Source organism: Penicillium atrosanguineum (assembly GCF_028827265.1).
Source record: "Penicillium atrosanguineum strain IBT 20685 chromosome Unknown utg000005l_segment0_segment0, whole genome shotgun sequence".
Classification (NCBI taxonomy): Eukaryota; Fungi; Ascomycota; class Eurotiomycetes; order Eurotiales; family Aspergillaceae; genus Penicillium; species Penicillium atrosanguineum.
This window is the reverse complement of record NW_026623137.1, coordinates 376,114-399,651: the sequence shown is the minus strand read 5'-3', so window position 1 is coordinate 399,651 and position 23,538 is coordinate 376,114. Positions and strand designations below refer to the sequence as shown.

At 50.9% G+C, this 23,538-nt stretch overlaps 15 protein-coding genes across 15 annotated transcripts; 11 read left to right on the top strand and 4 right to left on the bottom strand.

Annotated features, from left to right (window-relative positions):
* Positions 1-68: 68 nt before the first annotated feature.
* On the top strand, positions 69-814 carry N7443_006387 (putative GPI anchored protein; the record flags this gene model as incomplete). The annotated part of the gene is made up of 2 exons (XM_056886443.1): positions 69-479; positions 533-814. The coding sequence occupies 2 exons, from the start codon at positions 69-71 to the stop codon at positions 812-814; spliced, it is 693 nt and encodes a 230-aa protein (XP_056740092.1).
* A 220-nt stretch (positions 815-1,034) lies between these two features.
* Positions 1,035-2,397, bottom strand: N7443_006386 (serine hydrolase domain-containing protein; the record flags this gene model as incomplete). Its single annotated transcript, XM_056886442.1, has 3 exons — positions 1,035-1,459; positions 1,512-1,809; positions 1,873-2,397. 3 exons carry the CDS (start codon positions 2,395-2,397, stop codon positions 1,035-1,037), a joined length of 1,248 nt encoding a protein of 415 aa, XP_056740091.1.
* Positions 2,398-2,871: 474 nt separating this feature from the next.
* On the top strand, positions 2,872-3,676 carry N7443_006385 (flavin-containing monooxygenase; the record flags this gene model as incomplete). Its single annotated transcript, XM_056886441.1, has 3 exons — positions 2,872-3,001; positions 3,065-3,438; positions 3,497-3,676. 3 exons carry the CDS (start codon positions 2,872-2,874, stop codon positions 3,674-3,676), a joined length of 684 nt encoding a protein of 227 aa, XP_056740090.1.
* A 35-nt stretch (positions 3,677-3,711) lies between these two features.
* Positions 3,712-4,814, top strand: N7443_006384 (uncharacterized protein; the record flags this gene model as incomplete). Its single annotated transcript, XM_056886440.1, has 4 exons — positions 3,712-3,912; positions 4,090-4,219; positions 4,333-4,479; positions 4,543-4,814. The coding sequence occupies 4 exons, from the start codon at positions 3,712-3,714 to the stop codon at positions 4,812-4,814; spliced, it is 750 nt and encodes a 249-aa protein (XP_056740089.1).
* A 435-nt stretch (positions 4,815-5,249) lies between these two features.
* Positions 5,250-6,704, top strand: N7443_006383 (uncharacterized protein; the record flags this gene model as incomplete). The annotated part of the gene is made up of 2 exons (XM_056886439.1): positions 5,250-5,280; positions 5,335-6,704. 2 exons carry the CDS (start codon positions 5,250-5,252, stop codon positions 6,702-6,704), a joined length of 1,401 nt encoding a protein of 466 aa, XP_056740088.1.
* Positions 6,705-7,013: 309 nt separating this feature from the next.
* N7443_006382 (palmitoyl-(protein) hydrolase) lies at positions 7,014-7,996 on the top strand (the record flags this gene model as incomplete). The annotated part of the gene is made up of 5 exons (XM_056886438.1): positions 7,014-7,096; positions 7,149-7,160; positions 7,211-7,301; positions 7,349-7,845; positions 7,897-7,996. 5 exons carry the CDS (start codon positions 7,014-7,016, stop codon positions 7,994-7,996), a joined length of 783 nt encoding a protein of 260 aa, XP_056740087.1.
* A 289-nt stretch (positions 7,997-8,285) lies between these two features.
* N7443_006381 (uncharacterized protein) lies at positions 8,286-9,025 on the bottom strand (the record flags this gene model as incomplete). Its single annotated transcript, XM_056886437.1, has 2 exons — positions 8,286-8,788; positions 8,836-9,025. The coding sequence occupies 2 exons, from the start codon at positions 9,023-9,025 to the stop codon at positions 8,286-8,288; spliced, it is 693 nt and encodes a 230-aa protein (XP_056740086.1).
* A 466-nt stretch (positions 9,026-9,491) lies between these two features.
* On the top strand, positions 9,492-10,593 carry N7443_006380 (putative short-chain dehydrogenase/reductase family protein; the record flags this gene model as incomplete). The annotated part of the gene is made up of 2 exons (XM_056886436.1): positions 9,492-9,675; positions 9,728-10,593. 2 exons carry the CDS (start codon positions 9,492-9,494, stop codon positions 10,591-10,593), a joined length of 1,050 nt encoding a protein of 349 aa, XP_056740085.1.
* Positions 10,594-10,893: 300 nt separating this feature from the next.
* N7443_006379 (uncharacterized protein) lies at positions 10,894-11,560 on the top strand (the record flags this gene model as incomplete). Its single annotated transcript, XM_056886435.1, has 2 exons — positions 10,894-11,097; positions 11,183-11,560. 2 exons carry the CDS (start codon positions 10,894-10,896, stop codon positions 11,558-11,560), a joined length of 582 nt encoding a protein of 193 aa, XP_056740084.1.
* Positions 11,561-12,091: 531 nt separating this feature from the next.
* Positions 12,092-13,074, top strand: N7443_006378 (nascent polypeptide-associated complex subunit family protein; the record flags this gene model as incomplete). Its single annotated transcript, XM_056886434.1, has 3 exons — positions 12,092-12,137; positions 12,605-12,775; positions 12,833-13,074. The coding sequence occupies 3 exons, from the start codon at positions 12,092-12,094 to the stop codon at positions 13,072-13,074; spliced, it is 459 nt and encodes a 152-aa protein (XP_056740083.1).
* A 484-nt stretch (positions 13,075-13,558) lies between these two features.
* Positions 13,559-14,876, bottom strand: N7443_006377 (uncharacterized protein; the record flags this gene model as incomplete). The annotated part of the gene is made up of 2 exons (XM_056886433.1): positions 13,559-14,738; positions 14,794-14,876. 2 exons carry the CDS (start codon positions 14,874-14,876, stop codon positions 13,559-13,561), a joined length of 1,263 nt encoding a protein of 420 aa, XP_056740082.1.
* A 503-nt stretch (positions 14,877-15,379) lies between these two features.
* Positions 15,380-16,937, bottom strand: N7443_006376 (putative MFS transporter; the record flags this gene model as incomplete). The annotated part of the gene is made up of 3 exons (XM_056886432.1): positions 15,380-16,573; positions 16,623-16,723; positions 16,772-16,937. 3 exons carry the CDS (start codon positions 16,935-16,937, stop codon positions 15,380-15,382), a joined length of 1,461 nt encoding a protein of 486 aa, XP_056740081.1.
* Positions 16,938-17,696: 759 nt separating this feature from the next.
* N7443_006375 (uncharacterized protein) lies at positions 17,697-17,954 on the top strand (the record flags this gene model as incomplete). The annotated part of the gene is made up of 1 exon (XM_056886431.1): positions 17,697-17,954. The coding sequence occupies one exon, from the start codon at positions 17,697-17,699 to the stop codon at positions 17,952-17,954; it is 258 nt and encodes an 85-aa protein (XP_056740080.1).
* Positions 17,955-18,023: 69 nt separating this feature from the next.
* N7443_006374 (tRNA(Ser) Um(44) 2'-O-methyltransferase) lies at positions 18,024-19,065 on the top strand (the record flags this gene model as incomplete). The annotated part of the gene is made up of 2 exons (XM_056886430.1): positions 18,024-18,666; positions 18,728-19,065. 2 exons carry the CDS (start codon positions 18,024-18,026, stop codon positions 19,063-19,065), a joined length of 981 nt encoding a protein of 326 aa, XP_056740079.1.
* A 210-nt stretch (positions 19,066-19,275) lies between these two features.
* On the top strand, positions 19,276-22,758 carry N7443_006373 (uncharacterized protein; the record flags this gene model as incomplete). The annotated part of the gene is made up of 2 exons (XM_056886429.1): positions 19,276-19,626; positions 19,681-22,758. 2 exons carry the CDS (start codon positions 19,276-19,278, stop codon positions 22,756-22,758), a joined length of 3,429 nt encoding a protein of 1,142 aa, XP_056740078.1.
* Positions 22,759-23,538: the final 780 nt, after the last annotated feature.

Sequence of the window (23,538 nt, the reverse complement as noted above, 5' to 3'; positions counted from 1 at the left end):
CAAATCACTTCCCTTTTCACGCAAGCTCCCTCTCTTCCTTCCATTCATCCTGAACGTCCATATTCACAATGAAGTTCACTCTCCTCCCTCTTATGCTGGCTCCATTGGCCTCAGCCCACTTCCACCTCCAGTATCCCATCTCCCGCGGCTTCGATGAAGATACCATGCCAAACTTCCCCTGCGGTGGAATGGCCCAATCATCCAACCGCACCCAGCTTCCTATCTCCGGCTCCTTCCCAGTCGCCCTGAAAATGGGCCACGTCCAGACTGCCGTCGAGGTCCTAATTGCTCTCGGAAGTGACCCGGCAACCAACTACAATGTCACTCTCGTGCCGACTTTCCAGATCAATGGTCTCGGTGCTTTCTGTCTTCCGCATGTTGATTTCAGCACAGCGCTGCTTGGTGTCAACATTACCGATGGCATGAATGCTACTATTCAGGTCCAGAGCAACGGAGACCCGACTGGTGGACTTTACGCAGTAAGTTTCATCTTGACCTTTCTTTTCTATATCATGGCGCTGATAGTCTTTAGTGCGCCGATGTTCAATTCTCTTCTTCCACTACCTATAGCGAGCCCTCGTCTTGTACCAACAATACAAATGTCGTGGCTTCTGCCTTTGCTGGTGAAGCTGCGAGGCGCAATGCCAATGAGTCTACCGGTACGGGCGAGGCTCAGAGCTCGTCTGGTAGCAGCACCACTTCTGCTTCCAGCTCGACGTCGACATCGACTTCTAAGGGTGCTGCTGTTCCGATGCAGACCGCTGCTTGGGGCATCCTCGGTGTTGCTTTCGCCGGTGGTCTAGCTGTGCTGTAAGCTAGATGCCTATGGAAAAAAGACCTAGGTCATTATCAGTACATATTATCAGAGCTGGTTCATCACGGTGGATGAAGACATGACTTCCCTGATCCCCACCTTATGTATCTTCTAGATCATTGCTTACTCTAACAATCACCTCTTATGGGATGCTATGTCTGAGATCATCAAGCATTTGAAAGAACCATAACTACGCATTAAAAATGTTATTTTCAACCTCCTAAGAAAGACTCTTCAGTCCTCGATAGACCTCCGTTTCAACTCCAGCCCACAGCTTCAGAACCTCAATGTCGGCAAATGGAAGTATTTGCGTACACACAATACCCGCAACTCCTTTCTCTCGATCACACCACCAGAACAAGTTCGCTAATCCGGCCCAGTGTGCTGTTTTGGTAGACCTTCCGGTTACTTGACTATTGCTCAGCATAAACGACAAGCCCCAGCCTTGTGGGGCCCCTTCGGGAATTGGGTGTATATCGGGGATCGGATTTGTCAAGTCTGGCTTTGAGGCGGGAATGCCCTGGCGTCCGAAATGGGGGAATTGGGGGATCTGGTTCTCAAACATGTCTTGTACAGTTTTAGTTTGGAGAATATGTGCACCAGTACGTGGACATATCCCATCGTTAAGGAGGACCGCGAGGATTTCTGCGCAATCGTAAGTACGGTCTCGTCTCAAGCTCAGATGGCAGTCCCTTACTGCAATACTCTTGTGGCTTTGCGAATATTCCCGCACCGCCACTATTGAAGATCCTCTTCGTCTCCTTGTCATCTTTCGGATCGACAATCAATGGAGCACGAAGAAGATGGTCTCTTGGTTTCAACGTCCCATCAGCAGCTCTGGAATGCATATGCGCAAGTTTCTCACGCATTTCTTCATTCGGAATCATAGACATGTTTTCAATTTCCAGGGGTTGAAAAATATGTTGTGTCAGGTATTCGTTCAGTGATAGGCCTGTGACGCGCTCAACTGCCAGTCCCGCCCAATCTAGACTGACCTTTGGATCATGTTAGAGGCTCTATGTCTTCATGAGTGATAGTGATAGAGAGGGTTGGCTTACTCCATATTCCCACCCCTCACCAGGCTGAAACAAAAGCGGCGTTTTGATATCGTCGATTCCCCCCGAGAATTCATCCACGCCGATAGGAAGCGACCAATTTCTCAGTCGCTCATTGAAGAAAGTGTACCCGAATCCAGCAGTATGAGTCAAGAGCATTCGCAGCGTAATAGCCTTTTTCTTTTCTTCCAAGGTGTCGTCATCTCTCAACACCTTCAAATCTTTCAGCTCAGGACAGAGACTCTCGAGCTGCAATCCATTGTCTAGCTCGAGTCCGCCCTGCTCGACAAGTTGCATGCATGCGATGGCAGTAAGCAGCTTCGTGCACGATGCGATCCAGAAGATAGTATCCAGTGTCATTGGCTCGGCAGAGGAAATGCCTCTCTTACCAGCTGAGTGAGTGAATATTTCTTCGCCATCTTTCCCAATCACCGCGACTGTTGCTCCTGGTATTTTACTGCTCGTGTCCGTACAAGCGGAGTTAATTAATATTTGGAGGTTTGCGAGGGTTTCAGCGTTGAGTGGCATGACGACGATGTGAGGAAGTGATCAGTAATAACTGAAATAGTGAAAGATACTTGGGTTCCTTGTCGGCACTTCTGTCTACTGAAACCAAATATCATTTTTGAAAAATGGAGGTGAGTTTGAACTGGGGCAAAATCACTGACTCTTGGCTTCCACGGCCTTTGCAAACCCCGCAGATTCAGTATGTTTGTACAGCTCGGCGCGCTCTCCACATATGCCATCCAATGCATACCCTGTGACCCCGCAGATGTGATGCCAGGTCATTCAGTGACTATGTTTGCGTTGCAGCGGCCCGGAATGCAATACGTCGCGCCGACAAGAAGAGTTGTGCAAGATCTGGTGCTTCGGACATAGATTTTCCAGAGTTTAGAAGGTGAGACATAATCCTGGATTTTTATTCAAGATCACCTTCCATCACACCTGAAAGAACTCTCCTTTGGTATTACCGTGTTACGGCCAAGGCTTTCCAAACAGTCAATGATAGAGGACAAAATTACTCCAAACTTCAAGACCGAGCTAGTCGATTACTCGATTTTGCCCGAGAATAAATCTGGACCCTATTCCGATAATATTGAAATCGATGCCTTAATCGTCGGGGCTAGATTCGGTAAGCTATAGCTTCGTAGAAACCCCCCCCCCCCCCCCATGCCTGACTCTGACTTAAAATAAGCTAGCATATTCATGCTAAAGATCCTTCGAGACCGTGGCTTCAAAGCTGTCATTTTCGAAGCTGGGAATGATAGCGGCGGAACCTGGCGCTGGAACTGCTATCCCGGTGCCGGTGTTGACTCGGAGGTACCAGAATACGAGTTCTCCTGGCCTGAGGTCTGGAAAACCTGGAATTGGTCGAGCAATTATCCTACATACCAGGATTTGCGCGCTTACTTCGATCATGTGGATCAGATCGTTGGCATCAAGAAGGACTGTGCTTTCAATACGGTTGTTGTTGGAGCGCATTTTGATGTTGTCTCTGGAAAGTGGACTGTCTGTACACAGGATGGTCGGAAGGCCACTGCCAAGTATCTGATTCTAGGGACTGGATTTGTAAGTCAACTTTATGAATCAAGATGCGATAGTATGAAGAGAACTCACAATGACTCAGGCGGCACGCCAGTACATTCCCAACTGGCCTGGAATGGATAAATTTAAAGGCATAATCCATCATTCCTCTTTCTGGCCAGACGAGAAAGTCGAAGTGAAGAACAAGCGTTGCGCCGTGATTGGTACTGGCGCATCCGGCGTTCAAATCGTCCAAGCCTGGGTCCAGAAGCAGGCAAGGTGAAATTATTCCAACGAACCCTTAATCTTGCCGTCCCAATGCGCAAGAAAACTTTCACGGTGAAAGAGCAGGAACAAAAAAAGCATTTCTACCCAGAGCTATTCCGCTTTCGAGAGACTAGCTTCGCGGGCTTCCATTACGACTGGTATGAGAAAAATACCTTTGACGATACTCCTGAAGAGCGGGAAACCTTTTATGAAAAAGTTTGGGGCGAGGGTGGTTTCAGGTACTGGGTTGCGGTGTAGAAGGACAATCTCTTCAACGCGAAAGCTAACAAAAAATCGTATAATTTCTGGGCGAAGAAGACTCGTGCTCGCATTCAGGACCCTAGGAAGAGAGATCTCTTGGCACCTTTGGAGATGCCGCATTTCTTTCGTGTTAAGAGGCCTTGTTTGGAGTATGACTATTATGAACAGTTCAATCGGCCGAGTGTGGATTTGGTTAACATCAAACACAACCCGATCAAGGAATTCACTGAGACAGGTATTACGCTTCAGGATGGGACGCATCATGAGTTTGATGTCATTGCAGTGGCTACTGGATTTGGTGAGTTGCGAACTGTTTTTATTAATCGACGTTACTGACTGGCGCATATGATGTTGTCACTGGAGGTGAGAAAGCTCACTTCGGATTGAATATTTCTTCTGACAAGATTCTAGTCATGACACAGCTCGGCCTACAAAGTATCAACAACACCAAGCTCCAAGAAGAATGGGCCACAGGGGCCAAAACATACCTCGGCACGACAGTCTCCGGCTATCCCAACATGTTTCACATTTACGGAGCCCACGGGCCAACCCTTCTGAGTAATGGACCAACCACAGTGGAAGTACAAGGTCGTTGAATTGCCGACTTCATGCAGAAGATAGAAAGAAACAATATCAAGTACATCAACGCAAAGCCTGCTGCGGCCGAGTCTTGGAAAGAGAAGATCTTGCAACAGACGGAGATGTCCCTCTTCCCGACGACAAATTCGACCTATATGGGAGGCAACGTTCCGGGCAAGATCTATGAGCCGGTTTGTTATGCTGGTGGAATTCCAGCCTATATTAGGGAGATACGGGCTGCTCTTGATACTATGAAAGAGTTTGAGATTGTTACGCAAGAACCACCCGAGGGAAGAGGTGACGCTCGGCTTTAGATGAACTTTGTTAAGCTAATGGGCTATTGGTGGGCTGGAATACTTTTTTATGTCAGGACTATATTCACACATCTTTCTGTGGATTCCTTCAAGGGTCTTTCTCTACAGATTTCATTCTATACACTTTCCAAGGCGTCTTTTCAGCCCTTCTGTCAAAATGACCGAGCAAATAATCCATGAATGCCTATTAATTTCATTTTCAATGTCCCCTTGATCTAATTGTTGGACCTATCAATTACCGACAACTTAATCTCAAGTCGACGATTTGACATTCTACATCAGGCAAGTCGCTTCGAACCGAAATCCGTGGCCTACTGTATGGAGTCACGTGGGATAAGACCTTAAGCACCGAGCAGTTAAAATTAAACAAGCTTCCTCTTGCATCTCTCTATTGATCCCAGATTAGGATTGTTGAACCGGATCGCTATTGCTGGAATGGATCAATTTGAAAAGTTGCGGCCAGTTGGTGAGTGAACCTCCGCTCAAAACCCTTCCCCTGACCCCAATTGACCCGTATCAGGTCGCCTGGAGCAGTACTCTACGGCGCGGCATCAAATCGGTTTCTATCTGAATGTCATTGTGGCTGCGACCTATGATCTGCCGGAAACCTTCATGCTCCCCGTGAAGGATTACGTCTACCGGGCATGTGCAGCGCTTATTGCGGAGCATCCGGTGTTATCGGCCATTCCAACGGCTGATGATACTCAGGAACCGTATTTTGTGCGGTTACCCCAAATTGAATTGGATCAGGTTGTTTCTTTCCATCAACGTCAGACTACTTCATCTGAGGATGAGGATGAACCGGCCCCAGATCACGATCTGCAGATCCTGCTTGAGAAACAGCATAACTCGGGTTTCACTGCACCGAATGCCTTTTGGAGGTTATGCATTTTGACAAACAGTGACAACGAGAATCATTTTACTGCTGTCTATGTATTCCATCACGCCTTGGGCGATGGAGGCTCGGGCAAGGCTTTCCATCGATCCTTCCTACGAGCATTGAGCACAGCTGGGGAGCGTGAAACCAAATCTCTTGTCGAGTCACCGAAGATGCCCCTTCTGCCAAATATTGAAGCCCTTCACCTAATGCCTCTGTCCTTTTTCTTCCTCGCAAAGAAGCTTTTCGAAGCAAAGGTCTATTCCCGCAGAGACCCTAGACTATGGACCGCTGGTCAGATCCAACAGCCCACGAAAACCTGCATCCGACTGCTGCCAATCTCCAAAGTAATTGTCACTTCTCTACGAGACCTTTGTCGTCAAGAGAACACCACTATCACAGCTGTCCTGCAGACGGCTATCGCGAGATCCATATTTGCCCACATCCCCATCGAATACTCAAATGTCGCCTGCACAGGCGCACTCTCGTGTCGCCGCTGGCTTCCCGACGAAATCACAGAAGACGTAATGGGCGTATACGTCCAAGACTTTGAAGAGACATACATCCGCAGTATCATATCTTCCGGCGATTTTCCATGGGATGAAGCACGAAGATCACGACAGACGATCGAAGCAGCTCTCAAACGCAAAGGCAAAGATGCAGGACCTAATCTCCTGAAATATGTCAATGATTACCAGCAGGAGCTGTGTCTGTCCAAGCTCGGCCAGAACCGTGACAAGACTTTCGAAGTTTCTAATATTGGTGTTGTGCACTCTGAGTCGAGTCCTGAGAAGCCTACTATCAAAGGAATGGTATTTTCGCAGTGCGCTAGTGTTATTGGAAATGCTCTTGAGTTCTCGGTTATTACTGGTGGTGATGGGTGCTGTGTGATTTCTGTGTCCTGGCAGGAGGGTGTTGTCGAGGAATCTTTGGCTGAGGCGGTTATTGCGTCTGTGAGAGATGAATTGCGTCTTCTTGCTGGTACCACGACATCGCGCCGCGATTCGAGTTAACTAATGTTTCATCTAATGAGCTGTATATAAAAGGTAGTCTATACATATTTTATAAACTTAACACATAAATTCTCCACGCATACTAATATGACCACTCAATTGAGCTATCTGATCAGTACAAAACCCTCTAGAAACAAAAACCGACTGAGTCCCTTTGAAAGATGACCACGTAGAATCCATCACTTAAAAGCGGTGAAGCTACCGATAACCTCGGCGGCAGAATGGTGGAGTCAACAAAAGACGGCTTATCTTTTCCTTCATTCATTCTTGTACAGCATCATATCTGCATCGATTAGACCTCTATCCAACATGTCTGCACGCGCTCCCTTTGTCGTTCCCGCGCTCAAGAAGCACACCGCGACCGTGATCATGGCTCACGGTCTCGGGGACAGGTTCGTCACCCCCGCTAGCACCAAGGTATCCGCTAACAAGTACTCAATCTAGTGGCGCCGGATGGTACGAATCGAAGCCTTCATACCCTGTTCAAACAAAACTGACCATTTCAGGATGGATCTCGCCCGCACCTGGCGCCGTCGTGGCAAATTTGAGGAAGTTACCTTCATCTTCCCTAACGCACCTGCCATCCCGATCACAGTGGTACGTCCTCTCTCAAACACTCAACAACACATACTAAGGCAATCCAGAACTTTGGAATGAGCATGCCCGGCTGGTACGACATCTCCAAACTTGGTCGCGACGTAAGACTCCCTCACATCATCCCCTACAAGGGCGCACCACTAACGGCGCCCCAGCTGGACTTCGAAGAGGCAATCCGCACACAAGACGAGGCCGGCATCCTGAAATCGCGCGACTACTTCAACACTCTTATCAAGGAGCAGATGGATAAGGGTATCAAGTCGAACCGCATTGTGCTGGGCGGTTTCTCGCAGGGCGGTGCCATGTCTGTCTTCTCGGGCCTTACGAACAAGGAGAAGCTGGGTGGTGTGTTCGGTCTTTCTTGCTATATGCTTCTTAGCGATCGCATTAAGAACTACACACCTGAAGACTGGCCTAACAAGGATACACCGTTCTTCTTGGCTCATGGTGATGAGGATGAGGTGGTTCCTCATGCGTTTGGAAAGCAGTCGGCCAAGATGTTGAAGGACCTTGGTGTTGAGAATGTCGAGTTCAACACCTATCCGTATGTTCTATCACTTTTATGGGAGGGGTGTGGTATACTGACTTCATATAGTGACCTTGGCCACTCCGCTGATCCCAGCGAGATTGAAGATTTGGAGAAGTTCCTCATGAAGACGCTCCCCATGGAGGGCGACACCTCTGCTGGCTTATGAATTGATGATCGTGATACCTCGGGGAATAACACAAATCCTCAAAGGGGATACAGCTTGATCCTCGGCCTCGTGATGCTTCTGGCTGCAATTGCATGGACCAAGTACCAGCCCCCGTCATCGCGAGATAAGCAGCGCTAGTTTTTTGAACTCGTTGATTTCAACCTTCATGTAAATATGCATGATAGAAACATCGATATACTAATGCTTAGCGACCAGCAATAACTGGCATATGAATATCACCCAGCACTCAACAATCATAAACCATATCCCTCGTCATGAATCCAGAGGATCAACCCCGAATAGCTTTAGCAACGGTCTCCTCAATAACCCGAACCATCTCCTCCGTATTCTTCATATCAAACGGCACCATATGCTTTGATCCATGGTCATAGAACGCCGCCTTGCTCGGCTCGCAAAGCTGATACAACTTCATACTCTCCGGATACAGCGGATCAATCTTCCCGACAATATTCGCAGTCGGAATATTGATCGCGTACGTATCAGGCTGCGAAGCAATATAATTTAATCCCGCGCCCTCCCACGGCGCCCCGCCGCAGATAAATACGGCCGCGCGGAAGAGGGACGGCTGCTCTGGGTGGGCTTTGGCCTGGTGGGCAATCAGAGCGCTAGCTAGAGCGGCGCCTTGGGAGAAGCCCATCACTGCGTCGAAGGGGCCCTCAGTGGCGATGATGTTCAAGACATGCTCGAAGGCTTCCTTTAGATGGGCGCTAGGCACGGCGGGACTGCGTGGGTAGTGGTTATAGAAGGGGCCGTCCACGACGCCCTCCAGTTCTGGGGTTGTTAGTGGGTGTAGGATTTTCATTGTGGTGCATGTGTACCTGACTCCACCGCGGCGTCCATCTTGCCGTTCACGAATTTGAAGATGTGGCCCTTCTTTTCGAGCTGCTGGCGAATTCCACCGGTTTGGATCTCGAAAATCTGGTGTTTGGGATTAGCATTGAAGTTGTCGCGATCGAAAGTACGCACCTCGCCATTGGTGCCGGCACCGTGTAAACACAAGAAGCGCATGCTGGAAGTCGGTCTGAAAGTTTCCGGCGCAAAGGTAGATGCAAGACGCAAGATGCAGACAGAAATTGAAAATTCAACAGGAAGGACGGTGGTTCCCTGGGTGATGCGAGGTTGATGATAGTCGCGATGACATGCAGGGGGCGTCAATGTACTTGTTTGCTGCCGAAATAGGCGGGGCGGATGGGGTGCATTGGGTCAAGCTGAGATCGGAGATCGGAGATCTGAAGCCTGCATCTCATTTGACCCTTCAGATGCTTCAGAGGGGCCCCAGGCACCAGGGACACCATCACCGTCAGCTTTTGTTTCATATTGTTCTAGCTGACTTCAGGCTATCCAGGTCATGTAGAGCACTCATCGAAAGGAGAAATCCACATGTTCGGCCGCTAGTGGCGGTCAACTCCTTGGTTCCCCGTCATGAACCTCAATTTCTCCATTGATCCAAGCTTGGAACAGCTCATCAATCGCAATGAATTTCCGCGATGTGGCTGTTACTAGTTCTTTTGTTGGATACAGCTTGCGACATCCTATAGAAGGGATATCAAGCTTTGGACCTACCCTGAACGAGGCCACGTTCGGTCTGCTGGGCTCCTCCTTTAAGCCCGAGCGCGATATCGCCAGCCTCGATGGCAAGGTTGTCCTGGTCACTGGAGGTATGTGCACCATGTCTACATGTGGGATTATTCGCTCATGCCTTTCTCGCAGGCAATGCCGGGCTCGGTCGAGAGACCATTATCCAGCTGGCCAAACACACCCCGGCACGCATCTACTTGGCTGCGCGCACCGAGAGCAAGGCGCGTGATGCCATCGCTTCTATCCAGTCTGAGCTCTCCTCGCCAGCCGACATTCGCTACCTTCCTTTGGATCTAGCGTCTTTCAAGTCCATCCGGGCCGCCGCAGACGCCTTCCAATCGGACAGTGACCGTCTCGACCTCCTGATCCTCAATGCAGGAACAATGGGCAATCCGCCCACTAAGACCGAGGAAGGCTTCGAGGTCCAGCTGGGCACCAACCATGTCGGTCACTTCTTATTTACCAAGCTCCTTCTGCCCACATTGCAGAAGACCGTTGCGCAGATCCATGCCAGCGGAGCGACTCCCGATGTGCGCGTCGTGACTCTGTCATCCGCAGCTCACCTAATGAGTCCGACCACTCTCGAGGGAATGACCTCTACTCCTTCGTTGCTGGCCGGGAGCACTTGGAACCGGTATGGTGCGTCCAAGGCGGCTAATGTCTTCTTCGCAGCGGAGTTGGCACGCCGGTATCCGGAGATCCTTTCGGTCTCGGTGCACCCGGGCGCCGTCAACAGCGATCTGTACTCTCACGCCAAGGCTTCTGGCTCTTTCATGAAGCACAGTTTGACTGTCGCAGCGTCATTTTTCTTCCGGAATATCCACAGCGGGTCTCTGAATACCCTATGGGCAGCGGGTACCCAGCGAGATAACCTGGTCAACGGAGCCTATTACACCCCTGTTGGACTCCATGCCAACGGTAGCAACTTTATACAAGATGCCAATGTCGCCTATAAACTTTGGGAGTGGACTGAGGCTGAAATTGCTGAGCGGCGCTAAGCCCGAATATTAATTCTGGGCCATTTGTTTTGACCTTTTTCCTGTCTATAGCGCCAGCTTGAAGAGCCATGTACTTACTACATCTCAATTTCCAAGGACAGATTATATCATACCACGTTCTTTGATTGGCACCTTGTCATCCTCGAATTCAGGGTGAATGGTGTCATGATGACCTTCGCGTCAGTCAAAACCCTTCCCTTCCAGTCGACTCCTAGTGCAAGAAGTCCGCAACATTCATCAGAATTTGATTCCAAGTGACCAGCTACACAGCGCAATCAGCTCCGGACATATTCGCTTTCAATGCTAAGCAAATTAGGCCGCATGATCGTCCCAGACACCGAGACATTCCGATCCAACACGCAGGGCACGTACAACATCATCGAGGCATCCTGCAAACTAGGCATCCCCAATATCGTCATCGCAAGCAACACAGCCGTCTACAGCGTCTCCTTCGCCCAAGGTGACGCAGACTACACCTCTTTCCCCATTGAAGAAGACCAACATGTCAGTCCTACCGATACCTAACGCCATCGCCAAGTTATGCAACGAGCGCGTCGCTAGAGGCTTCGCGACCCGCTTCGGAAACTAGATCTACACCCTGCGCATTGGCCAGTACAATGTGGATGTTTTCTATAGTTACGTGCCCGAGCCGGGGCTGTGGAAGGTGCATGGATGGTCGTATACGGACTCGCGTGATCTGGGTGGGATGTGTGAGGCGCCGATTCAGACATTGGGGTTGGGGTGCCAGGTGTTTAATGCGACGAGTGATACGATCACGAATTGTAGGAAGACGGAGACGTTCCTGCGGGAGAAGTATCCCAATACGCCGATTACGCGGGAGATGGGCGAGTTTGAGGCGCCGTTGTCGAATGCCAAGGTCCAGCGGAGGCTTGGGTTTCCGGGAGAAACATCCAAGAAGTATTTCCGGCCATGGGATGCGACGGGTAAAAATCAGAAAGTCAATTAGGGGGAAGCATGGAGTCTGGAATCTGGAATCGAATTGGATTGACGTGAAGAGGGAACCACGTTGAGGATGGACATGGTCGGGAAGTAGAAAGTAGAAAGTCGAGAAAGTTACCAGATTAGGGTTTAGCCGAGCTGCTTCCCTCATCGCCCACAATCGAAACCACGTCCAGTACCAACCACGACTATCCGACCGGCAGAGCTCATCTCAAGATGCCTTGTAAATGTAAACAGCAAGCTGGATCACCGTAGTCCGAGTAAGGAGAATTTAGTCGTTGGCCGTCGCCGCAGCGCATTAGCGAAAATCCGCATTTGTAACTCCCCACACAAAACTCTCATGCGCATCATCACCTTCTCTCCTCCCTCCCTCCCATATCCCCACCACCACATCACTTTTCGGTACGCATTCCACGATCTCGCCGATTCCTGTCCTCGCTCTCGCTTTCGCTTTTTTTCGTCTTGCGACTTGCGATTTCACTCGGCTTTCCTTCGGGACTTATCGGCTAACGTGCACCAGGACCGAATCACCGTCACAATGGATCAGGCTAAGTTGGCTAAGATGCAGGCCTCCGTGCGCATTGGTATGTCTTTCTTGTCACTGGGTTTGGGGGTGTGAGACTTCAGCTCGCTTGATGGGAAACCGAGAGGTGTTGCGTGCTGGTGACAGCTTGTGGCTTCGTTCGTGAAGACCTCAGCTCGTGTCAGACCTGCGTCTTGGAACCTCCATCCGAGCAGCTGTATCTCAAACCTCCTGTGTGGAATTGTTTGCTGACTTCTTTCTGTCCGAATAGGGTACGTATCCTTCTATTTTAAAGCTTGAAACCCGCAACCCGCAACCCCCGCCATTCCGAGCAACGGGAAGATTCGTGCCATGGCCATCCCACATTCGCGTTCCGGCTTCGTTATTGTGCGGTGGGCGGATTGTGTTCTTTACTACCACACTTGTCCCCGCCAATTCGACCCAGTTATGCGAATGCACCACACCACGAATCCGACCTATTCTCACCCATTTCTGACCCTCCGGACAACAACTGACTTTTCAACAGAGGCAAGGGTACCCCCCGCCGCAAGGTCAAGAAGGTTACCCGTAACTCCGGCGCCGACGACAAGAAGCTGCAGGCCACCCTCAAGAAGATGAACGTCCAGCCCATCCAGGGCATCGAGGAGGTCAACATGTTCAAGGAGGACGGCAACGTTATCCACTTCGCCGCTCCCCGCGGTAAGCCCAGCTCTCATTCTCTCTCCTCAAGTGGATCCCCCCAGCTAATTCATGCAGTCCACGCCTCCGTCCCCTCCAACACCTTCGCCCTGTACGGCAACGGCGAGGAGAAGGAGCTCACCGAGCTCGTCCCCGGTATCCTGAACCAGCTCGGCCCCGACTCCCTGGCCTCCCTCCGCAAGCTCGCTGAGAGCTACCAGAACATGCAGAAGGCCCAGGGCGGTGACAAGAAGGATGATGATGAGGATGATATCCCCGACCTCGTTGAGGGCGAGAACTTCGAGAGCAAGGTTGAGTAAATAGACACTCAAGCAAAAGTCTATGGCCAATGAAATGTATTCATCCGATTGACTCTATTTTTTTCCCCTTTTCATATGGGATGCGATACCTCGGTATTTGCGCTGTTGGCTCGAATTAATGCAGAGCTTGTAGAGGGGTTCTGCCGACCGAGTGCATTGGCTACGCGGTTTGCCTGCTTATAATGCCTTTCCTATTGAGGTCTCGCAATTCCTACGGAAAGTCCTGTGCGTAAAAGAGTCCATTCTGGACGGTTCATAATGTCTACATCAAATGGCCCCGAAAGGATTATCATACAACGCAAAATTTCCCAAGACGCCGAGTAATGCTTGGGTCCCATCTGGGCCACCCTTGTGTGGTCTCGCAGTACACCTCGCTCGACATCTGCAAGCTGCAGATCGCAGCTAGACGTGTATGTAGAGAGGCTCGGTGCAGTAGACCTGCATCTCAAGCTGCCAAAACAATCTTTTTTCAAAGCGAGTACAATTAAGCCTCCTCTTTTAATCCGCAAATATCTGTTCCAAGAACTTTGTCAATTGCGTACCAGAACTTCCAGTACGCATTTGACTTGTCGTAGTCAAAGGACCCGTCTTCGCGCAATTGAGGTCCATCACCAACAATATCACCTGTGAACCAGCTCAGAATCGGGATCGAGCGTAACACACGCTCAGTGACGGTTGGTTGGGGAGGGAGCGCTTCGACTAGGGGACGGAGTTTCGCGCGGCGGACGGTGGGGATGTGCGTCATGAAGTCAGACTCGGGCTTAGGCTCGGTTGCGAGACTGCGCTGGTGCAGCGATGAGGAGCGGTCGAAGCTTGTTGAAGCTCCTGTTGCTGTAGCGGTTGCTGTGCCGGAGGTTGCGGTTGTGGTTGAGGCATCGATTGATTGAGATTCTTCCTCATTGCCGTCGGCGACACTGGAGAGGTTGTTCATTGCGAAGGATCGCGGCAGCGTGAGGCGGTCTTGCTCGCTGGGCATGCTGGACAAGAAGGCTGTCGAGTGTGTGGAGGTGAGTGTGCGAGGTGCACGGTTGCGCAGACGGTTCGCAGTAGATGAGTCTGCGAGAATGGGGGCATCCTCGGCTGGGCCGTGGCCGTGGTACAATTCACAGAAGACGAGACAGCCGTCGATCTCCTGTGGGGAGTAGAAGCACGCACGGTCGGCAGCTTGCGTCGAGTCGAAGGTCACCTTGATCCAGTGGAAGCCGCCGTCATAGCGCTTAGATTTGCGGTTTGCATCGGCGGAGAGGTTGGCGCGGATAACGACGTCGCCGCCGCTGAGCATTTGCGCAGACTGGATAAGGGAGTTGGGATCGCTGCGTGTGTAGTCTTCACATATTATGCCCTGTGAGATGCGCTCGTACTTGTCGATCACCTTCCACTCGAAGTCCTTGCCCTTGTATCCGTACAGGATGCACTCGGTCGCGACTTTTTCGGTCTGTTTGCGCGGGTTGTCGAGGCTGGAGGATGAGGAGGACTTGGGTAGACCGGTCACTTTTTCTTCTTCCTGCTGCATCGAGAATAAACGGCCGAATTCAGCGACATTGGGGTTCTCGCGCTTTGCTGGTGTGCCAGTGCGTGTTCGGGATCGGGCTTCGTATCGGGCGTTTCTCCTCTTGCCAAAGGGTCCTGACTCCTCTGGCGGTCGGCGGGGATTCCTTGATTCACTGGTCGGATGTCAGGGCTATTTCAAAGCAGAATTCAGATGAGATGGCTACTTACTCTTTGTAAATGTAGCCCCAGGGCAAAAGGTTGCCGTTCTCGTCTCTTGCGCGCTCCTCTGGAGGCACAGCGTGGTACTCCATGGTGAAAGAACACTGCTATGAGCGTGATGTAGATCGGAGCGTATTTAGAAAGCAAGAGCTTTTATAAAGATCCACTCTTGGACCTCGAATGGGGCAGAGCGCGAATCTGTCAGCCAGCGGAGGTGAAAGCGAAACTTTTGGTAAACAGTGGTTCGCCGGGATACGGGTCACGTGGTCTGTGCAGAGCTCGAGTGTTTGTACTTGAAGGTACAACACATCTCTATGAGTATAGCTTGGATTGTGTGATGGTCCCTATCTACCCGAGACGTCCGGTCACATTGGTTTTCATGTTATCGCCCTGGAGCCTTGGCCTGAAGCGTATGTTGCTTGAATGTTCACCTGGGCAAATATTATACTTCCAAGTCCATTTGTTCAAGTGCCTGCATTCACCATTGCCCCTCGGATGTGTTTGAAGTCATTTAATAGAACAGCTTTCTATATTGAAACTCTCGGGCAACTTAGGGTATCATCAAATAGAGCAAAAGTTGAGAAATACAACCTTTTCAAGTACTATAGACAAACCTAGGGTTCCGATCACCCATTTCTTGGATCTCTTCCTCTGACAACGAGGCAATTTTCTCATCTTCAAGTCCCCTCGCTCGTCGCTTGTTGATGGCACGAAGAGCGAGCCACATCATACCATAAAGAACACCGGCAAACCCAACCAAGCCTAGAGTAACTGCGTTTCCTTTGACATACCGCGGTGCTTCAGAGTTTTTATACAAGAACGGAGACATGACACCACTAACATTACCAAAGGTAAGCTGCAGCCCAGTAGCAAATGTACGCTTGCCATATCGAGGCAAATTGGTCGGGAGCCAGGCTAGCGGTAATCCGACAGTAACGTAGAGACCCAATGCAACAAGGAGGGCTCCAAAATAGTGTACTCCGGAAGGCACATCGGCGATGAGAATACCGTACCCGATGACGGAGATAGCGCTGAAAATGCAAACAAACACCGCGCGGTGCTGTGTCCGATCACTCAACCACGCCACAATCAGGTATACGATTGCACCAAGTGCATAGCACGGAATTGTGAGAGCCTGGACCTGCGGCGTAGACCAATCCCCCATCCCCTCAATAATCGTCGGAAGAAACGTACTATACCCATACAACATGGTATCAACACCAAATTGCCCGATACAAAAAGCATAGATCTTCCAATCCATCGCGCCCTCTTTAACATCCGCCCAGTGGAATTTCTGCGCAGACTCCGTCTGTCCCACGTAGCGAGCACGACGACGCACGACAAGGTCCCGCTCCTCTTTATCCAGGTAATATGCTGTGTCCGGATCATCTGCGAGGAAAAACCAAGTCACGACGCCCACAATGACAGTCGGAATTCCTTCAAGAATCATGATCCAGCGCCAGCCTCGCAGCCCGCTGATACCGTCCATGAAGCCGATTCCATAGGCGAGGAGACCGCCACAGGCTCCTGCGATTGCAGCGCTGCTGAATAGGTATCCTGTTCGCAGGGCGATCTCGCGTTTACTGTAGAAGAGGGTGAGGTAGGTCATGAATCCTGGGAAGAGGCCTGCCTCTACGACTCCGAGTAAAATTCGGCAGGCAATGAGACCGCCATAGCTTTGCGTGAGGCCTGTGAGGGTTGCGATGATTCCCCATATCACTGAGATTGTCGCGATATATCGCGAGGGTCTGAGTTTCTTGATGACCAAATTTGAAGGAACCTCGAAGAACTAGAAGTTCTGTCAGTCGGGTTCGGATTCGGGATAGAGACTGACATACGCAGTAAGTGACGAAAAGAATCGAAACCGCGATTTGGTACTGGTCACCGACCAGACCTAGGTCTTCTTCGAGGCCGTATAGGCGGGCATTGCCAATGTTTACTACGGTTCGTCAGTACCGTGTACTATTAACCAAGCTAGATCACATACCTCGATCCAGAAAACTGAATAAGTATAATAAGACCACGAACGGAAGAATGTGTAAGTCGATTTTGCGAATCAAGACGCGTTCTTGCTTCTCTTCCTCGGCTGTGGTCTCAAGCACGGGCTCAAGGGTCCTTGGACCCACGTCCTCCTTAGCTTCGTGCCCCCCCATGCCTACAATTGAGTCACTGCGAACGTATTTCAGGGGTGTGTTTCATCCGGATCGCATCTAGTTAGAGGTGATCAAGTGGTCACTGGATCTGATATCGAAATTAAAGAAGGGGGAAAATTTGCACGAGGGATAAGGTTGCCAAGAAGGAGATCGGAGTGATCGTCCTTATCGCTGCAAAAATTGGTCATTTCTGCAGTGTGACACTCCTAGTCTCTGATAATCGATCCATAACTGATCCATGATCGCTTCTTCTAGGACTGGATCCACAGGCTGACTATGTAGATGATCTCTTATATAGTTTTTATAGAGCCAGATTATGCTCTCTCGAAGCTGGCTCTTGTAGGGATGATAGTATGTCTAAGAATAGGCAAGCTGGAACTTCACGTGTTGTCTAAGGATCGTTTCTCTAAAATCTTTTGTAACTACCGGGGGCATATTGTCCTGGAGCCTCCGTTTGACGGGGTGCAGTGATTCTCCTCAGCTAAAGCCTGCTCTACCGCCTCCACTCGGTGGATTCGGCTGGCGGGTTGAAGGTGGAGAGCTTGTGGATGCTCTTTGATGTAAGTATGTTGTCATAGAACATCGACAAGAACGATCGCCTTTTGGTATACTAGGGTAGACAAGGGGCTTAACCTATGGAGAAAGAGTAAGGCAAAGCTTGGGTGATCTTGGCCCACGCGCAACCGAGGTCCCATGACTCCACCTAACGCCAACTCCCGGGTCTTCCCCAGCTTTAGCTCCTCTTCCAACTCAACCAACATGTCGGAAAATTACGGCAGCTATCAGACAGAGATCTACGGAAAGGGTGCCCTTATGGGCACCATGCCCAGCGTCACAACCGATCCCCGGTTGTTAGAGGAGCAGGCAAGCAAGGCTCTTGGAGCCAGGGCATTCAACTATGTAGCTGGGGGGGCAGGCGAAAAGGCGACCATGGATGCCAATCGCCTTGCGTTTCGTCAATGGAAGATGTATGCATTCAAGTTCGTCTTTTGCGCCATTTCTAACGGTATTCCATAGTATCCCCCGCATGATGCGAAGCGTTCGTCCGTCTCGAATGACATGATGACACCAGCTTACATACTCTAGATGACCGGTCAAGACGTTTCGGTCGAACTATTCGGGCAGAAATATGATACCCCGTTGATCATGGCACCCGTCGGTGTGCAGGGTATTTTCCACGAGGACAAAGAGACTGGCCTGGCCGAAGTCTGCGGCGAAGAGGGAGTCCCTTACACCATGAGCACAGCCAGTACCTGCCCCATTGAAGACGTGGCCAAAGCCAGCGGAGATGGAAAGCGATGGTACCAACTCTACTGGCCGAAGGATGATGATATTACGCTGTCACTTCTGAATCGGGCCAAGACCAACGGCTTCTCGGTTCTAGTTATTACGCTTGACACGTGGTCTCTGGCGTGGCGACCGGCCGATCTAGATAATGCTTACGTGCCTTTTATCAAGGGCATTGGATGCGAGGTCGGGTTCTCCGACCCGGTCTTCCGAGCCAGATTCGAAAAGGAGTCTGGAACTCAGATCGAGGATGATATTGTGGGTGCGTCACGGGCCTGGCTGGGACAGGTTTTTGCAGGTGCTCCGCACACTTGGCAGGACCTTGCTTTTGTCCGGAAGCACTGGGATGGCCCGATTGTTTTGAAGGGCATTCAGCATGTAGAGGATGCCAAAATGGCTCTAGAGTACGGTTGCGATGGAATTGTGGTATCCAACCATGGCGGTACGTTGACCACCTATGCTCCTGCAGCATTGAGAGAATTGGGGTACTGACGAACCGATAGGTCGACAAGTGGATGGAGCCATTGGTTCTCTGGATGTTCTCCCAGAGATAGTCGATGCAGTCGGCGATAAGATGACAGTGCTGTTTGACTCGGGCATCCGGACGGGTGTAGATGTCATCAAGGCACTGTGCCTGGGAGCTAAGGCTGTTATGGTTGGCCGGCCAGTGATTTATGGCCTCGGTATCAATGGACGCGACGGCGCACGACAGGTGTTGAAGGGCCTGTTGGCGGATATCTGGCAGAGCATGGGTCTATCGGGGATCCGGACTGTGAGCGACTGCAGCCGTGGGATGATCCGCAAGGTACAGCATGCGGGCGATGTGAAGGCCATGATGTGAGCGAACCTCGGAAGTAGAAGTGACTTCAATTTTGAATGTAGAGACACCGAGTAAATAAGTACCGACGTCATCCCAACGGAACGCGTTGGGAATCACATGTCAAGTCACGATAAGGGCAAATCAGGCATCGCCACTTGAACTATGGACGTATTGTCATAACCATGAGTTGACACCCTCTCTTGTTCCTAGACCTTTTGCCCATGGCTCATTATGTTTGCTAAACTCGACCCTGATCCTAATCCTAATCCGGATCCTGATCCTGAAACAAAGGAGGACAAGCAGATTGGCAGTCATGTCCCCGCGACGTCAGGCACAACTCTCCTCCCGCGTCCAGTAGCATCCTTGGTATCGCTGCTGACCCAATCGACCTCCTTGTCGTTGCGCGTGGGGACTTTTTTTGGTGGGGTTGCCCTAGATGGAGCGCGCGCGACTACTCTGACGGGGTTCGAACTGGGCCGAGCAGTCATCGAGGGGATATTGACTCGAGCGGGCAGGGATGTCGCGATCCGAAGCGGTGATGAACATGGCAGGATAGAAGCCGAATCGCTGCTTGAGCGAAGTGTAATATCTGCGTCCTTTCATCAAGAGTGAACCCAATGCTGACCACCTAAGCAGTTGGCGACTTTGCATACTACTGTGACCTCGGCATCCTTTTTCGCCGCGGCCACTTTCCATATCTCATCTGCGACGTTGGCATCGGTTTCCAATTTCTCACAGGCCCTCTTGTCCACTCTGGATGCGATCTTGGGCTCTACGGAATCGTCGAGAGCCATCGCAGCCATTATCACTCTAATACGTCGCGAGTTCAGGTCCGTGGATACTGGGGCCAGCAACGAGAATATTGGTGTCGGAGACCTGCTACTCGGCTCTGTAGGGTTTGCACTTCTGCAGCGGTGGGGCAAAAGAAATACTGAAAGAAGTCTTCGAGAGAACGGCGGAGATGAAGTGGTCTGGGATACTGTTATCTTGGATAGCGGCGCCCGGGCAGATGTTGTCGGGACGCATCAAGTCCATTTCCCTGGTGGAAACGGCGATGCAGTAGCAGATCCTGAAAGTGCTTCGTTTGTTATGCCTGGGAAAGGGGAAGAATCCTTTGATGCCGTGCAGCGACGATCTAGCATTGCTCAGACATTCAGTGGATCTCGTTTGTCGCTTCCTCTGGATGAGCAACAGCAGGTATCGGATGAAGATGTCCGCGCCTATATTATGAGCCAACTGCCCCAAGGTTGTCACGCTTCCATCAAATCAGAACTATTGACGGCTCGCACCATTACGGTAGACATCTTTGACGATGATATGGCCGATATAGCTGCTCCTCCTGGAACTACGATGGTAGAAGAACGACACCATCATGACCATGAATATGCAAATGCCAGTGCCGGCGCCCCAGATTATCAACGTTTGCCAAGGCATACAGTGGTATTCCGCACGGCCTTCAATAAATCGCAAAGCACCCAGATGCGGCCTCACGACGTGCCAGTTGGCTCAAGCCCAGTCCACACAGAGCATCTACAACGGCATTTACCTCGAGCGCCACAATCTCCGCCAAAAAAGCGTAGAAGCCAAGACCGGGATAATTCACAGTCGGATACTGCAAGTGATGTCACGATCAAGGATGTTGGTATTTCTAGTCCCGAGCCTAGAGATGATACTGGCCAAAAGCAGCCGTTCGGAAGGAACTCATTCACAAAGTTCACCCAGCGAGTGAAATCAAGTGGCTCGGAGAAGAGTGACGATACCAAGCGTCCAGCGCTGAAGAAACCTACTATCAGAGTGCCGGCTTCGTTAACTAATGGCACACGTCCACCCGTCAAACCCACCAAAGGAACGGCCTCTGTGAAAGATGCCACAGCGCGAGAAGTCTTCAGCAAGCCAGATCCCAAGAGACGGCCCCAAACACCCGATTACAGGCCAACCACTCCAGCTCCTAACAGGGGACTACGAAGATCGCCTTATCCTACATCGCCCCAGTCTCCACGCTCCCACGCCAAGCACATTCCTCGTGATGTCTCGGATCGAACGACCTCCATGTCAGGACACTTCGCGGTGCGCGAAAAGAGCCACGAGTCTCTCCTAACCCACACCGATTCCTTCTCGCGCCGTGCTGGTGACCTACGCCCCGGATCGCCTGCAGCCGCTCGAACTCATGTTCGTAGCACCAGCTCTTTGTCCGTGTCAAGGTCCGAAGCAGACGGTACTATCTCTGCAAATGACCACCGTCCCAGCTCATCGGCTTTGCTTAGGAGATCTCAATCGCATACTCCAAGCATGTATTCCGTTGCCACTGCCGGCTCCGAGACATCTCTTCTACTGGCACATCGGCCGCGCAAAAGTACATACGAAGATACGGCGACAATCCAAGCTCTCAATCGTGACGGCCTCGTGCCTGGTATCTTCCCCGAGAGGCATTTTGTCCAAAATGTTCGCCGGTTCTGCCGTTTCTCTTCCGCATCATATGGCTCCAGTGCTCTTAAAGTCATGGGTGTGCCCCGAGGTACAAAGAATCTTCCTCCCATCACCTCAGACAGCCATGAGCACCATGCATTCTCCGACCACGCAGGCCTCCCTTCTTCGACAATCCTCCTGTCATCCTTCGTCGACCCAGCCGGAGGCTCCAATGCTGCCGGTGAAACCGAAAGTGGCTTTCCGCTCGTGCACTATCTATCAATCGACCACGAATCAAAAGCCGTTGTCCTAACCCTTCGCGGAACCTGGGGGTTTGAAGACATCCTCACAGATATGACCTGCGACTACGACGACCTAGAATGGCAAGGCAGGAACTGGAAAGTGCACAAAGGCATGCACGCCTCCGCCAAACGCCTCCTGGAAGGCGGCGGTGGCCGAGTAATGATCACCCTCCGCGCAGCCCTCGAAGAATTTACAGACTACGGCGTCGTGCTATGCGGTCACTCCCTAGGCGGCGGCGTAGCAGCCCTCCTAGCAACAATGATCGCCGAACCAAACAACTCCCTTCACGGCACATCCTTCGTTACAGCATCCTACAATCCCCGTCGTCTCTTAACAGTAGACAGCGATACAAGCATCAAAGCTAAACCAGCGCAATCCTACGACCTTCCAACAGGCCGCCCGATACACGTCTACGCTTACGGTCCTCCAGCCGTCATGTCCCCGTTCCTCCGCCTCGCAACCCGCGGCCTAATAACAACAGTCGTCAACGGCTCCGACATCGTCCCCTCCCTATCCCTCGGCATTCTGCACGATATGCACACAGCCTCGTTGTCCTTTAAATCCGACATCTCAGGCGCAAAATCACACATTCGCGCCCGTCTCCACGAGCGGCTCCGTCAATCCATCATCCACAAATTCTACGTCAACCAACCTCCCCTAGTCATAAACGCCGGCGATGGCGTAGGCGAAGATGCATGGGCGTGGAAGACGCTCCGTATGCTACGTGACGAGATGCGGGCACCGAAATTAATGCCTCCCGGTGAGGTTTTTGTCGTTGAGACGATGCGCGTGTTGCAGAGGGAGGCGTTTACGGCGCCAGAGTTTGCGAAGGATAGTTATCCAAGGCTTGGGAGGCCAGCTACGAGAGTTCAGATGAGGTTTATTAAGGACGTTGATGCTTGGTTTGGAGAGTTGAAGTTTGCGAGTGGAATGTTGAGTGATCATAATCCAGCGAGATATGAGACTAGTTTGGCGGCGTTGGCGAGGGGGGTCCTGGATGAGTAGGTATTTTGGGGCTTGGGTATGGCTTGGGCATAGATAATTTATGATATGACGTGGGTGTTCATTGTGGATTGGGATAGATATGGACTTCGGGGGCCAACTACATACGGTCTTGGGAATATATTTGGGCGGTTTACAGGCACACGGACCAGTTTATATACAGTCGTTGAATTGAATCCTTTTCATTTGTCATAAGAATGGCCAGTCCTCGAGCATCTGAGATAATTTCGGGATTGAATGATTTGGAACAAAGAAACGATAGCCTGGAAAGAAGCTTGCGGCTTCCATCCCTAATCTAGAACGCCGCCATCCTTCCACCCGTGTGTGGCTTCGAGCTATGATATACTAAGTTATTTAAAGCACTCGAAATAAATGACCACTTCTCAATTGCTGACATGTGAGAACACCAGCTCCCTAACATGTGAATGTGCAGTGGCCTAGACCCAGACTCAGACCTAGATCATTAGATCCCTAGCCCTAGCCGTCATCGTATGACCGACGGAGTACACGCGCAGACCTCGTGAATCACCAGCCCACGCAGCACACCATATTCTCAGGGCGCTTACAATGACACAATTACAAGAACACAATTACTCCAGAAAGAAAGTCATCATAAGAATAATACATTGCCTCGTAATTTTGAGATATATGAAAAAGCCCCACCCATCTAGTATATCAAATCCATCCTAAAAACAAGGATCCAAGGGTATCACGGCGGTTATATAGAGCCAAACACCAGAGAAACAAAAGAAACACCATTCCATCCCAACCCGATAGTAACCC